Below are 13,441 nucleotides of genomic sequence, written 5' to 3' on the forward strand. Positions count from 1 at the left end.
AAGAACACAGGTTTCTTCCTTTTTACCTTTGTTTTGCTGCAGAGCTCCTGGTAACTGCTCTGAAGGTCTTGAATGTTGTTCTTTAGAGTCACATCATTCACCAGATCACAAAGTGCCTCTCCCTTTTCAATCACTGACTTTATTGAGGGCTCATGAGACAGAACTGTCTGTTGTACAGACTACAATGCAAGCAAGAATTAAAATTTATATACCAACCACTGGAGATGTGTTTCACTAACCTCCCTTTGATCTGATGCACAGCCTTCTACCATGGTTTATATCACCCTTTCCAGATACGCAGAACTTTGTTTACCAATGCAGGATTCTGTTTCTCAGCCCTGCCCTGGAACAACAACTTTGCACACATCTGAAAACAACTGCTCCTTTTGAGAGTGGCTAAAAGCAAGGCTGACAGTCTGGAGCTGGTGAAGCAAAGGGAGTTCATCTGTATGAAGTGGCCAATGCTAGGGGCAAAATTTGTTCAGAAGAACAGATTATGAAAATAGGTGGGAAAGCATCACCAAAGCTGTCCCCTTAATGAGATGGAGTGTGATGAGTGCCTAGCACTGTACTCTAGAGAGAACAACTGTCTAAACATGTAGGAAGCAAACACACAGCTGTAACATACAAACTTTGAGCAGGGAAGCTGACAAGGGGTACTAGGCAGCTTTAACGAGAAAACCTTGAAGCAATACAGGTACTGCTCAGCAATAACCAAAACATTGGTTTGTTGGCAACATTATTTTAGCCACAAATGTAAAGCACAACACTACATGGGCTGCTGTGAGGAGAGCTAACTCCACCTCAGCTGAGTGCAGTATACATTTCATGAAACATCTCTAATCCTGGAGTATTTTACAAAAACATCATCAGAAGAAGAAATAGGGCTTGTTGGCAAATTTCCTACTCATCTTTGTGACTGGAAAATAACCCCAAACACTTCATTAAAATACTAACAAAAATTTGGGAGGTCATAGCAGCTGACTGTCTGGGATATCAGTTGAGCTGGGACATGCAGCTTTAACCAGAAAGCTGATTAAGTCAATGTAAACAGTAACAATGTCTGAAGTCAAGAAAGACCAACTGATTTCTATATTCTCTTCAACTGCAATCACCTGTCTTGATATCAATGCAATTACTCATTTGTGCACTCATAAAAGGATTTTGCTCCATTACAGGAAATGTTCAGATATGGAAGCCTTTTTAGGACATTCACATTTCAAATCCAGGGGCTCAGTCTGGTTTGTTTAGGCAGGTATCATTCATGTTTTCATTGATGCTGATTGGGACATCCAGATCAGAAACACCTCATGTACCTACCGAAGAAACCTAGATACCTGATCAGAGGATTTATTGAGAATTAAAACTAGATGAAAATCAATCTAGTGGTACTAAGAGATAACCCCTTTTTACCTTGTATTTGGACAATTGTGCCTTCTTCTCATAGAGTTCACTCTTTGGCTCCACAGGAGCATGTAAGATGGCTTGGTACTCCATGACCCACTGAGTTTGGGCCTTATACTTGTCTGAGAACTCCTTTACCAGCTGAAGACACTTCTCTGAAGTCATATGCTCTTTTCTGATAGCACCAGCCAGCTCCTCAAGCTGTTCCACATGATCTCCAATTTCTTTTCTTAGCTGGTCAACTTCATTTTCTTCCATGTATTTTATAGCTCGTTCCCCCTTCTCACGGGCTGATTTCAGTAAACTGTGGCCTATGTCCATATCACTCAATAGCACCTGTGAAGGAAATCTTGGTTAAAAGAAAATGCATGAAAATGTGCCTTTTTCAAACTTTGCTACAGACACAGAAAAAATTGCTAGGGAAAATGAGTGGACTTTTCAGTACAAAATTGCATGGAGTTAAGGTGTGTCAAGCTAGAAGGAAGCAGATAAGGCAAATACTTCTGCCCTGCACTGGGCTTGTGAATTAATTTAAAAGAATGAATTTAACAGAAAAATTCAAATTTCTCTGTGAAATGAATTTAAACAGAGAAACTGAGGGCTCCCAGGAGAAGATCTGATTTGGAGAGTAATCCAAATTCTGGAACAGATGAAAACTTTCCCGTAGTGTATTACATTTAAACTGCTTAAGCTGCAGGACATACAAGAAGTTCATCTACAACTTTTGAGATGGAACATGGGTGTTTCAATGAAGAGAAATAGGAAGCACTTGTCACAGGGCACAGAAAATAAACAGTTCACAAAAAAAGTATAATTGTGGGGGATTGGGGATATGGGAATTTATTTTAAGTTTCAACCTAACATAAATCAGATACAAGCATGCCTTATGGAAGGATAGGACTATTACTTAGGACTACTTGTAACTTTGATAGCCCAACTATGATCTAATGAGATGTGATAACAGAAAGGTTTGTGTGGTCTTATCCCACTATCTTCTCTGGGCAAGATAAGGTCAGAATTTTGAGAATTTTGAGCAGCTGTTAAGTTGTATGTTAAAATACCGCCCCCAGTTCATGAACAAAAACAAAAATTGCATTTAAGAAAGGTGTACCTCTAGTTTCTGCACTTTTTTCTCCATTACTGTTTTATCAACCACGTCAAATTTGGTGATCGCATTTTTGAAGTTCTTGTTAGTAGCTCCATACCAATTTGTGTAAGCACTAAAGGACAATTCTGACTCCTCCAAACAGCGTATTTCCTCTTCCAGAAACTTTACTTGCTCCTTCAAAAAAATATGGAAGGTAGGGGGAAGAAACAAGGACCACCCAGACATTTATTATTGCTGTTGGTTTAAGAAAATAATAAATTGCTGTTTATTAATAAAATCTATTAAAGATAAAACATGCAGGCTTTGAGTTATTTCATAAATAGTGGATAATTCTTACAGAGCTCTTGTCAGGGTGTACATATGGCAATCACCAATGATAAAACTGAATTAATACTAAACACTGAAAATATACTCACATTTTGAACTTTGAACTGTGACTTGTCATTATAGTACTATGAAGCAATTACTACTTAAAGTAACCTGAAGACTGCACCTTACCAAATAAATTTTTCCCCATACTAATGTGTATCAGTGGCAGCCTGAAACCATTTCTCTAGAGGTCAATCAGCAGTCAAGCATACTTTATTCTGAATTTCTCTCCTGAAACTATCAAAAAAGATACTGACAGGGCATTCTACTTCATTATCCTGATTATGTTTCTGCAATACATTTAACCCAACGAAATCTATCTGTATATGCATATGAATATATAAATTATACATGAATATATATGTGAATGGTATGGTATTGAGTCTACAGTAATGAATAGACTCTGATGAAGTCTAATTACAAAAGCTTGTTTGTATTTGCTTCTTAACAGGTAATTTATGAAGTTACAATGAATTAGTCTTCATTACTTACCAAGACATGAAGAAGAAGAGTTTGGTAGCGAGATGTAAGCTGTGTAGCCTGACTTCCCATTCTACTTGCAGTGAGATTTTCCTCTAGTAATTGCTGAGCCAATACCCCAACTTCCTCTACATCATCTTTATAGATTGTAATGTCTTCGTGCCACTTCTATGAGAAAGAAGGGATCAAACTTATATGACTGATTCAAACTACCAGGAATTTAATTGTAACTAAGTCAGGAAATCATTGAAAAGGAAAACAGATACATGGTTGTAAACATTCATTTACAACTGGAAAATAAACCAGAATCTGATGGAAGTTGTAACATGTAACATGCTGGAAAGCTTTTCATCCCACATGGACTGCATTTCATTAAAACAGATTCAATACTTTTTGTAAATTTTTTTCCCTTCAAAAAACAATACTAGAAATGCAATCTGTACTTCCTGTAGATTTCACCTGAAGTTTTGAAGATTACTGTAATGTGTAACTTGGCTTAAAATCTGCTTCTTGTGTTTATTCAGAACCACGTCTTCTCATTCCAGTGACTAAAGGAGAATTATTACATCAACACAGTGGAGACTTCATAATGCAGTTGGTTAATTAATTCTTTCGCATTCCACTGCTTATCTTTGTACTCAGATACATCTTCACGCACTACAGAGCATAGGAATTACAGATCCCACTGCCAGATTTCAACATTGTTACAGCCATACCTCCACCAGTACAATGGGAGGAACCTAGATCTAGAAGGTACAAAGCTCTCTTAGATCCATCATTTTAGTCACTAACTCAGAATAAATTGAAAAGCTTGCTCTCATTTTCACAGTGCAACCAGGAATTGACATGGAAACCTCACATACTATTTTGTTTAAGGAATGCCTTAACTATATTCTTTACCTTCATTTGTTGAAGCTGCATTTCTTTTGTTGCTCTACCAGACCTCCTCCCAGTCCTGATAGCAGCTTTCTCCTCCAGGTTGGTTAACCAGTTATTAACCTTCTGAAATTTTTTCTCCATTAACCTCAGTTTGCTCACAGTGGCATTTAATTGGCTTCTTGCTTCAGAAAGCTTGTGCTGATAAACTTGCCAATCCTGCCGTAAGGATTCCAGAGTTCTGTCTTCTATCTGGGGAACACCCCAGGGAATCACCTCCTCTCTGGCATGGACAGCAGCATTCAATAATGCTTGTCCCTCTGCACAGTGGACCTGCAGCTCCTGTAAAGGCAGAATTAGTTACACACCCTCCACCGACAGCTTTTATTCATAAAAGCTATAAAAACCCCTTTATTTCCTTTGAAGACAGCTGGGCATTCCCTTTAGTTATCTATGGTTAAATATATACTGGAGAGTCTTTCCTCTAATAACACCAGTGACAGCATGCTCATTTACAAAGCACACCAAGTATCACTATTACTGACAACTGAACTGCAGAAAATTATTGACAAAGCATGCATTAAATTCTTTTCTCTCCTGCCAAGTTTATCAGCTCTGAAACATTGGCTGCCTGAGCCAGCATGGGATGGATGGAATCCATTCACCACAGCATTAATTCAGAACTTTCCAGATGTGGCAAGCAGACTGCAAGACTGATTCTAAAACTGAATCTCTTTAAAAACTTAGAAGACAGAAATCTTCTAAAATAAACAAACCTATTTATTTTTATGTAGGCTTGAGACAACACTCCAGACTAATTTTTGATACCCTCTTTTGGACATATATCGCATTTTCTTGCTTATTAGCACTTAATCAGAAAGTACAAAGTGATTCAATCTCATTAGAAAGCATAACAAGGAAATTACCTTAATGAAACACAATTGTGTTTCATCTCAGATTTCACTTGAAACACATATCCAGATTTTCAAAATGGGTTTTGTCGCGAAACCATTATGAGCAGAAATATATGCAGAGTCCCTGATCACACTATGACCCTCTCAGTATCCTGAATAAGGTAATAAACATTTCATATCTCAAGTACAGACTTTGTGCTCCTTCAACAACCAGTATTAAAGCATTTTAAGACAGCTTAAGATAATAACTGGGGAATTACTGAAGCACTATGTGTTCAGTTTTCACTTTCACTGAAGCGAGTCAGTGGTAGTGTTCCCACCTCACTATGGGAGCCAGCCTGCATGACTAGAACTGCCTGAAAGTAGGTGCACCTGCACTGTGAGCAACAAAAGATGGAACACCAATAAAAATGCTTTTCGTATTTCATGAAACACGCAGGGAAAAGAAGAGATATATCAATATCTAACACAAATTCAATGCTTTCAAGAAAGGATTAGTATGCCTGGAGATTTCATTCAAGGCCTGACACTTCTTTCCAGAAATGAGCAGCAATATTTCTACTACCTTAACTGGTACCACTTTTGAGCAACAAAGTATTCATATACAATGCAATTTCAAGTGGTTCTCAGGACAATTTTAGTCTGGTAATAAATGTTATTCTGTTGCTATATCATTATATTCTGTTACTATACCATCACAGGATTGATTTTTTTTTTTCTTTTTTTCTTTTTTTTCTTTTTTTCCTTAGAGTGTCACACATCACCTACCTGTAAATCTCGGAGTGTTGCCTCCTGTTCCTGGGCATCACCATCAAGATGTGATAAACAGTCAAGTTTTTCCTGCTCCTTCTCTAGCCATACTTCAAAGGCCTTCAGATTTCTTTGGTATTCTTGGTGTAAGGTAAGCAGTCCTTCAGCTTTTGTTACAGCCTCCTGCATGTGAAAATATTTACAAACATGTATACATATCTTAGTGTACTGTCAAACCAAGAGAACATAAACCTCAGCCATCATCAAGGGAAAAGGTTTGTATCTGATGCTAAACTTTCCAAGAATTCAATAGTAGTTGGATTCTGAAGATGACTTGGTTACAGGGAAAGAGGGAGCACATGTAGGTATAAAAATACTTATCCCAGAAGATAAATTTGTAAATTCTAAGATTTAGAGTTTTGATCAGGGATTACTTTTAAATAACACCTTAGTGTTTAATAACAAAATACTTTATTGATTTTTACTGCAATTTAAATTAACTTTGCTGAAGTGATTAATGCGATGTGATTAAGCATATAAGCGAAGAAATTGCACTTTTTTTCCCGCATGACATTTTTTTTGCAAATGGAATTGAAATCTTCTATTAGAAGAATCTACTATATTAGGTTTGAAGATATTTTCAGGCAGTCCCTACAGAGCACAGTAAGAAACAGACTACAAGTCTTCTGTGAATGTGGGTGAGCAAGTTACAATAATTTCAGCACTAAAATATTAGCACACCTGGAGTACAGAAGGAAAGGTGTCATCTACTGGCATAATATAAGTCTTACTAAGTGCAAGAAAAATATACTATAGGTAATTCACATCCTTTAATAAATTATGGGAATGAGATTCAAGTTCTGATGGAGACAAGACAGGCTGCATTTGAGAGCAGCAGGCTCATAAAAAGACAAACACTTTAAGAAACCTATGAACTTACTGTCTGCTTTACCTCCTATTTCCAACAGGTCTATCTAGAGGGAAAAAGGAGGAAAACAGGAGTCTTATCACATCTTTTATAAGGCCTGTCCATGCCCAGAAGAAGGAAGGGGAAAAGAGAGATCAGTTTTCTTGCCTCTCAACAGAGGCTTGTAGGAAAGTCCTGGGTCTGCTCAGATATGGGCCATAACCCCTTTTTTATGGGAAATCTTGCCAGGTTTCGTGCCTGGCCAGAGGATTAGTAAAATATTTGAACATTCCCTACTTTCCAGCTATTTGCTTTGAACTTCGAATTTCTTTCTAAGGGTTGATTGCACTCCTGGTACTTATACCATCACCACAGTTGGGAAGACCAGTTGTCTGGGATATTAGGTGGAAGAGACAGAAGGAATGCTTCTTGCTACATGGGGCAAGATATACAGAACTCTTGCCTCTGTGAGCCACCATCCATTTCTTATTGTCCCCATGCTGTTGCTCAAGCTGAGCAAATATAGACAGCTTGTGTGGCTTTGTGCAGGAGAAAAAGGTAAATACTAGGGCATCCCCATGCTAACAGGAATAGTAGGTATTTACCAGCACTTCCCAGGACTTATGACTATGCTCTCTCTGGCAAATGTGAGCAATTTATTCACTCAAGGTCAAAAGAAATACAGAGCATGGCATTTTTTACAGTTGTGGAAGAGAGGTCCACAAAACAGTGCATCACTTATGTGTTTGAAAAACTGAATTTTGTCTGAATTTTGAATTTTGTCAATCTACATGACAAAGGCATCACTGAGACAACAAAATTCAATTTTACTACATTGCTGTCCTGAAGCAAAGCTGACTGTCTGAGCATGCATTAGTCATTATTTAATTATCACAGAAGAAACTTGGGTTAACTGAAGATAAATCACCTAGCTTTAAATCTATCACCAGGCCTTTAATTATTTCTTTTTTACATTATATCTTACCCTAAAACCCATCCTGATCTTAATCTATGTCCTAATATTTTCCAGATATACAATATCAACATTTATCAGTAAATGTAGTACTTGTCACACTTGTGTCAGTTTACTTGTTAATAAGGTTTGTGCTCATTAATAAAATCTCTGTAGCTGTCAACCACTTGTGAATCACCCAACTGACTGGTAAAATATATTGCAAACATACACTTATGCAAATCACAGGTTCAAAGATTTTTTCAATGTTTCAGTCACAATGGGTAAAATTATATCTGTGCTTAAGTCAATGAACCTTTTGACATGGAGTTCCTCAGACTATTCTCCTGATTCTTCTGAAAGATCTGAAGCTCAGTACAGGAAGACAGATTTATTAATCACCCTAGTAGGTTTCTGTAATATCAAGTTACAGCTGCCCCCAAACCCTTAATCCCCATTTAATTATAAAGCAAATGATCAATGAAAATATTTTTTCCTTGTTGCCAACTAAACAAGGAATGCTATGAAGAAAAACGGTACCTTTGTTTTTCCTTTGAGGAACTTATACCTCTCCTGAAGGTCTTGCAGCTCAAGCTGAGCAATGTAATGCTCAGCCATCCCCTTTCCTTTCACTTCAATAGTCTCCAACAGGCTGTTATGACTCAACACCTCTTCATTCAGTAGCTGCAAAATAGAAAGAAAAAAACACATATAGGGCACCATCAAAACAAGACCACACATTAATCTTGCAGTTAGATAGTTTGTTTTATTGCCTCTAAGGTGTTATGGACTTGATGGTTTGTTGTAAATCAAACACACCTTTGCTTTGCTGAGGGCAGCTGTTTTTTCCCTCAGTTCAGCATGCTGCCTTTCAGAAGCATTAATACTTGCTTCTACTTTTTCCATCCATCTGGAAAACTGATTAACGTCTTCCTGGTAACTCGTCCATTTGGAGAGAGCTCCTTCCAGTTGACTGTAATTAAAAAATACATATTTTTTTCCTTCCAGTTGACTGTAATTAAAAAATACATATTTTTTTGTGATAGTGGAAGTTCCCATGCCATTTGAGCAGTGTGATATAGTCATATACTGGTACTTTAAACTGTATTTATGACAGAGATACATCACAAGATAAGCAATCTGTTAAAATTCTACAGGTTTTAACTAGGAGCCCTGTTTGACTAATAAAAAGAAATTAAGTTTTCCAAACCTGGAATATTAAGAAGAACTGTCATTTATGTAGCTAGCTGAAACGTTCTAGTTTTAGTAAATAAATTGCAACTGAAAGCATAAGACCCAGAATCAGAAATTTTCTGCTCCTTTACTTACATTCAAAAGTTGCTGCATACTAATGTTTAATTACCTTTGTTTCTTTAACTTTAAATATTTGCAACTATTGATGCTCCACCAAAGAAATTTCCATTTTTTCCTTTTTTATTTCTTTATTCTATCATTAGAAGAAGCACTATTGGACACTGTAATTTACAGTATGTTCTTTGGAATGCTAGCAAGTGAAAAACCAGGCAGGATCTTGACAGAGCAACCGTTAATGTCCATGAAAAAATCTTCTCATTTCTGAAAAGGTTTCAAAGCATCAAGTGCAACACAAGGTAAAATATTCAGGATTATGAACATGGAATCCAGTTTTAAGAGTAAATTGACAGTGAGTGTTAATAAAGCTTGGCTCTCTCACAGCTCCCCCCCCTCCCCCGCCTTCTTCTACTTCAAATGAATATTTCACAACTTCTAGACCCAAAGTGTTTGGCATATGCAATCATGTTACATGAATTTGACTCTAGTAGTAATAAAATTACTTTCCAAAGGTTTTGACAGTGCTTTGCTCTATACCTCACTCCCTTTTTACCTCTTGCACTGGATACAAGCAGAGAGAAGAGAAGCCCAGCTATCCTTCAGATTTTGCAATTGGCCTTCAATCACTGGTACTCCCTCCAGAGAAGTATTTTGCAGAACAGATTCTCCTCTTGTCAGAACAATTTTCATTTGGACTTCCTTTTCTTGTTTCACTGCTAGCAGGCCCTAAGAAGTGAGTGGATATATTTTACTTTTATCATTACCTGGACATGAACATTCTAACTAGCTTAAATGGAATTTGATTGTATTTAGCAGCTTGTAGTGAACTGGAAGATGGACAGTGGGGCTCACAGCTGGGCTTCACAAACGAAAGTGACTTTCAATGGGTAGGTTCAGGCTATTTAAAAAACCCTTAGACATCAATAAAATGAAAAGTATTGTCTTCTAAATAGTGCCCTTTAACATTATTGTGTTCTGTTATCAACAGATGCTGTTTTCTTAACTGTAGTCACCATTTTAAAAGCAAACAATTATAGGATAAGATTTCCCGAATCAACTGTATCAACTCTAAGATCTAGGAATATATATTGAAATATACTAAACTAACAGAAGTAACTATCCTACTTCTTCAATTTAACCTTTACTAGCCACACAACATCTTTAGAGTATTTCAAGAATTTTCATATATGCAGTTCCCCATGTCATTAAGGTCCTTATCTATTTCTTAGAGGTAAGTTCTAATAACAAGCTCTTTCAGCTACAAAAGGAGTTACTTTTGAGTAAACTGAAAATCAGCAGCTAAACAACACTTATTAGGCTAATATGCAACAACTAAGTATCCTATATTTGTATTCTTCATACACATCTAAAAAGAGCAGGTTTTGGACTCCTGTTTCCATACCTCTAGTTTTAACATCCGGTTGTCCAGAACACTCTTGTCCACAGTAGGATGAGAGTAAGAATCCAACATGTGAACTGCATCAGCAACCCAGTCCTGGAGGTCCTTGACACTCTGTAAGAACTGCTGGTGCTCTGCTACAATCCTATCCATTCTGGAAACTTTCTCCTGCAATTCATACAGCAATTAGCACCAACAGCTATTCAAAGGATCGCATATTCCACATATGAACTCATGGGCTCATTCTAGAGTCTCATCAACTACACACAGAAGTTTCCTTCATACACTGATAATTACAAGTACACTTAAGCATGGAATGAATTTTACATACACACACACACAAATGAATTGTCTAAATGTAAAACACAAGTGAAAATTTCAGAAATGTAATTTTTTATTTTTTAAATCTAAAGCTTTAGAAAGTTTTCTGGTTTCACTTTTTTGGTTTCACTTTTTCTGGTTTCACTTTTTCGTAAACATCTGGTAAATCACATCTAAGCTCCATGTCAGTGTTGCAATGGAAGCTAACTTGTGAAATTGGCCAGTGCAATGACAGATTTAAGCCTGAGAGGCTACACCACTGCAGCAATATTACTTTGCTGATATCTGAAGAAGACACGTTTTCTCAATGACTCCCACTGGTAAAATCATTCTTCTGAAAAATCACTGACACTCATACAAATCAAAAACAAATGCTGAAGTTATATTGGTAAAAGGCTTGAGGTGAACAAAAATACAGGGCAGAGTGTGTCTCTCCCACTGTGCCAGAGAGCTAAAGTCAAGTCAATGTAACAGGCTTTGGAAGTTACTGAGAGGGATCTTTCTCTAGATCCATGGCTATCCAAAAAGTGTCAGGATTTCTCTAATAGGTCAGCTCATATGTATCCTGCACCTTAGATGTCTCCTACTCATCCTCACATCTCCTACAAGTTCTGCTCACATAAGCCTATGTTAGTAACTCATGCATCTTTCACTTTCTCAGTTTGCAGACATGAGAATTTATTACAGCCATGAATACAATCATTTTCAGTAAGTCAAAGACATGCTTTACAATTCCTACTTCTACAGAAAAGATAGGAATTGACAAAGTAGAAATCCCTTAAACACCAATATTTCTGAATTTGTTATTCCAAAACATATTTCCTACATCCTCAATCATTCTAGTTACTGTAGCAACTGTAAGCTATATATCAAGCCTTCCTCATTACATGAACTTTGAGAAAAGTAACAGTCTTAATATGAAGATTTTCTTATCTGTCTACATTAGAGAGATGGCAGAACTATTAAGTGGTGAAGTGTGTGAAGCACTGCTCAAGAAAAGAATTACGTTAAACTCAGTTCTTGGTCCGATGGTTTAGAATTTGGCCTGTGCCTCCCCTTGAATATTCAAAAGCAGCTTAAGAGGCAAATTTTTTTTTAGAAGACCAATCTATTACTTTTAGGTGAAAATAGTTACAATGCCAATAATCATCATTATAGGATGAGACAAAATAACAACTTGTCTGCATCCTGTATTTTCTAAAAAAAAAAATCCCACCTCTGGTAATTTTTGAAAAATACCTCTTTCAGATGCCACTTATTACAAAACTAAAATGTCTTCAGTGCTTGAAAGAACCAAAATCAAGTCTGATTACTGTATAATGAGGTGGGATTTACTTGTTAATCAGTATATTTCTAAATAATAACAAAAAAAAAAAATCACAGTTACATTTTGTTGACAGTCCTTACTGTCCATTCCTAAAAGTCAATGTGAAAAATAGAATAGCTCAGACATATCACAGAGCAGGCAAGCAAGACAACTGCAGTGTTTCACATTTCAGTCTTTATTTTTCCCCACATACATCAAAGGAGTTGCTTAAGAGCACATACATTGGATGCATTACCTTTGTCAGATTGCTTAGAGTAAGATACTGAGAAGACAACTGAGACACTCTGCGCATAAAGCTTTTGCTGACAGCTTGTTCTTCCCACAGCTGCTGAGCTTTCTCTTTTAGCCTGTTGAGCTGATGCTCATGGCAGCTTATTTCCTCAAGGACAGACTGTAAAGCACAAGCACAGTAATAATAAGAGTGGGTGCAAGAAAGCAGGAAATAGAGAAGCATGAAGGTGCCATGAAAAATAGAAGTGACATATGGCAGGCTTGCTGAGAAAGGCACACCATACGGTTACAGCAGTGGAGCAGCATGTCATAAGAAATGTGGAGATGCAAAACTTGATGGAACAGGATCATCAACAGCAAACCCTGGAAACAGTTCCCATCTTATTTAGAGGTCAGGATGCTAGAGTGATTAAGCTTTTGTAAGTAACCGATGAGGCCAGTAGGATGGGACAGGAAGGTCTGGCTGTGTTAAGAACCCTTATAAGTCACCTGCAGCTTTTGCTGTTCTCTTCTCTTGGAAGGAAGATCATAGAGCCGACTGCTACTTCCTTGTACTATCTTCTCAGTTGTGGTCAGCCACTCCTGCAGAGGCTCAGCAGTTGCTTCAAAGTCCTTCATCTGGATCGTTAAGTTCTAGGAAGACATGCAAATTTCTATTAATAGTCCCAGTGCACTAGACATAACTAATTCACAAGACACAGATCAAGCACACAAAAAGGATATGTAATTGTAGGCAAGTTATACACAACTCTTCAAATAAATTACATCAGCTCTGCATGTTCCTATCCCACAGACACTGAAATAAAACTTTGATAGGGCACACTTTTAAAAAGCAAAATAGAAGCAACAATACTGCTTCAATACAGCTGAGGGAAGGCTGAACCAAATTTCTTTTGATTGTAAAGATTTACAGATGTTATGAGATTTGACTTAGTCTAATCCTAACTGGTGCAACTAAGGCAGTGTGAATAAAAGCTAATTTGAGATGTGAGTTATCTAATATCTGACTTCAGCCATTGACATTAACCCCTCCTTAAATGGGATGCCACTGTTTCTAGGTAATGTCTAAACCCATTCCTGGGGAACACTTCT

General features: G+C 37.2%; 1 protein-coding gene across 36 annotated transcripts in view; it reads right to left on the reverse strand.

The window, feature by feature from the left end:
* Positions 1–13,441, reverse strand: part of SYNE1 (spectrin repeat containing nuclear envelope protein 1) — a 290,474-nt gene that overhangs the window by 128,215 nt on the left and 148,818 nt on the right. For all 36 annotated transcript variants that reach the window (XR_015283259.1, XM_086877258.1, XM_086877290.1 and 33 more), the window contains 12 exons: positions 12,839–12,982; positions 12,354–12,509; positions 10,474–10,638; positions 9,625–9,797; positions 8,580–8,733; positions 8,301–8,444; positions 5,920–6,084; positions 4,262–4,579; positions 3,374–3,529; positions 2,516–2,686; positions 1,414–1,740; positions 27–179 (listed from right to left, as the gene is read on the reverse strand). Coding sequence is in view for 35 of the 36 variants with exons in the window: in XM_086877258.1 (XP_086733384.1) it covers positions 27–179; positions 1,414–1,740; positions 2,516–2,686; positions 3,374–3,529; positions 4,262–4,579; positions 5,920–6,084; positions 8,301–8,444; positions 8,580–8,733; positions 9,625–9,797; positions 10,474–10,638; positions 12,354–12,509; positions 12,839–12,982 (2,226 nt within the window). In the remaining variant the exon portion in view is untranslated. The remainder of the gene's footprint in view (positions 1–26; positions 180–1,413; positions 1,741–2,515; positions 2,687–3,373; positions 3,530–4,261; positions 4,580–5,919; positions 6,085–8,300; positions 8,445–8,579; positions 8,734–9,624; positions 9,798–10,473; positions 10,639–12,353; positions 12,510–12,838; positions 12,983–13,441) is intronic.

The sequence above is a fragment of the Cyanistes caeruleus genome, chromosome 2, assembly GCF_971803275.1.
Source record: "Cyanistes caeruleus chromosome 2, bCyaCae1.hap1.1, whole genome shotgun sequence".
Lineage (NCBI taxonomy): Eukaryota > Metazoa > Chordata > Aves > Passeriformes > Paridae > Cyanistes > Cyanistes caeruleus.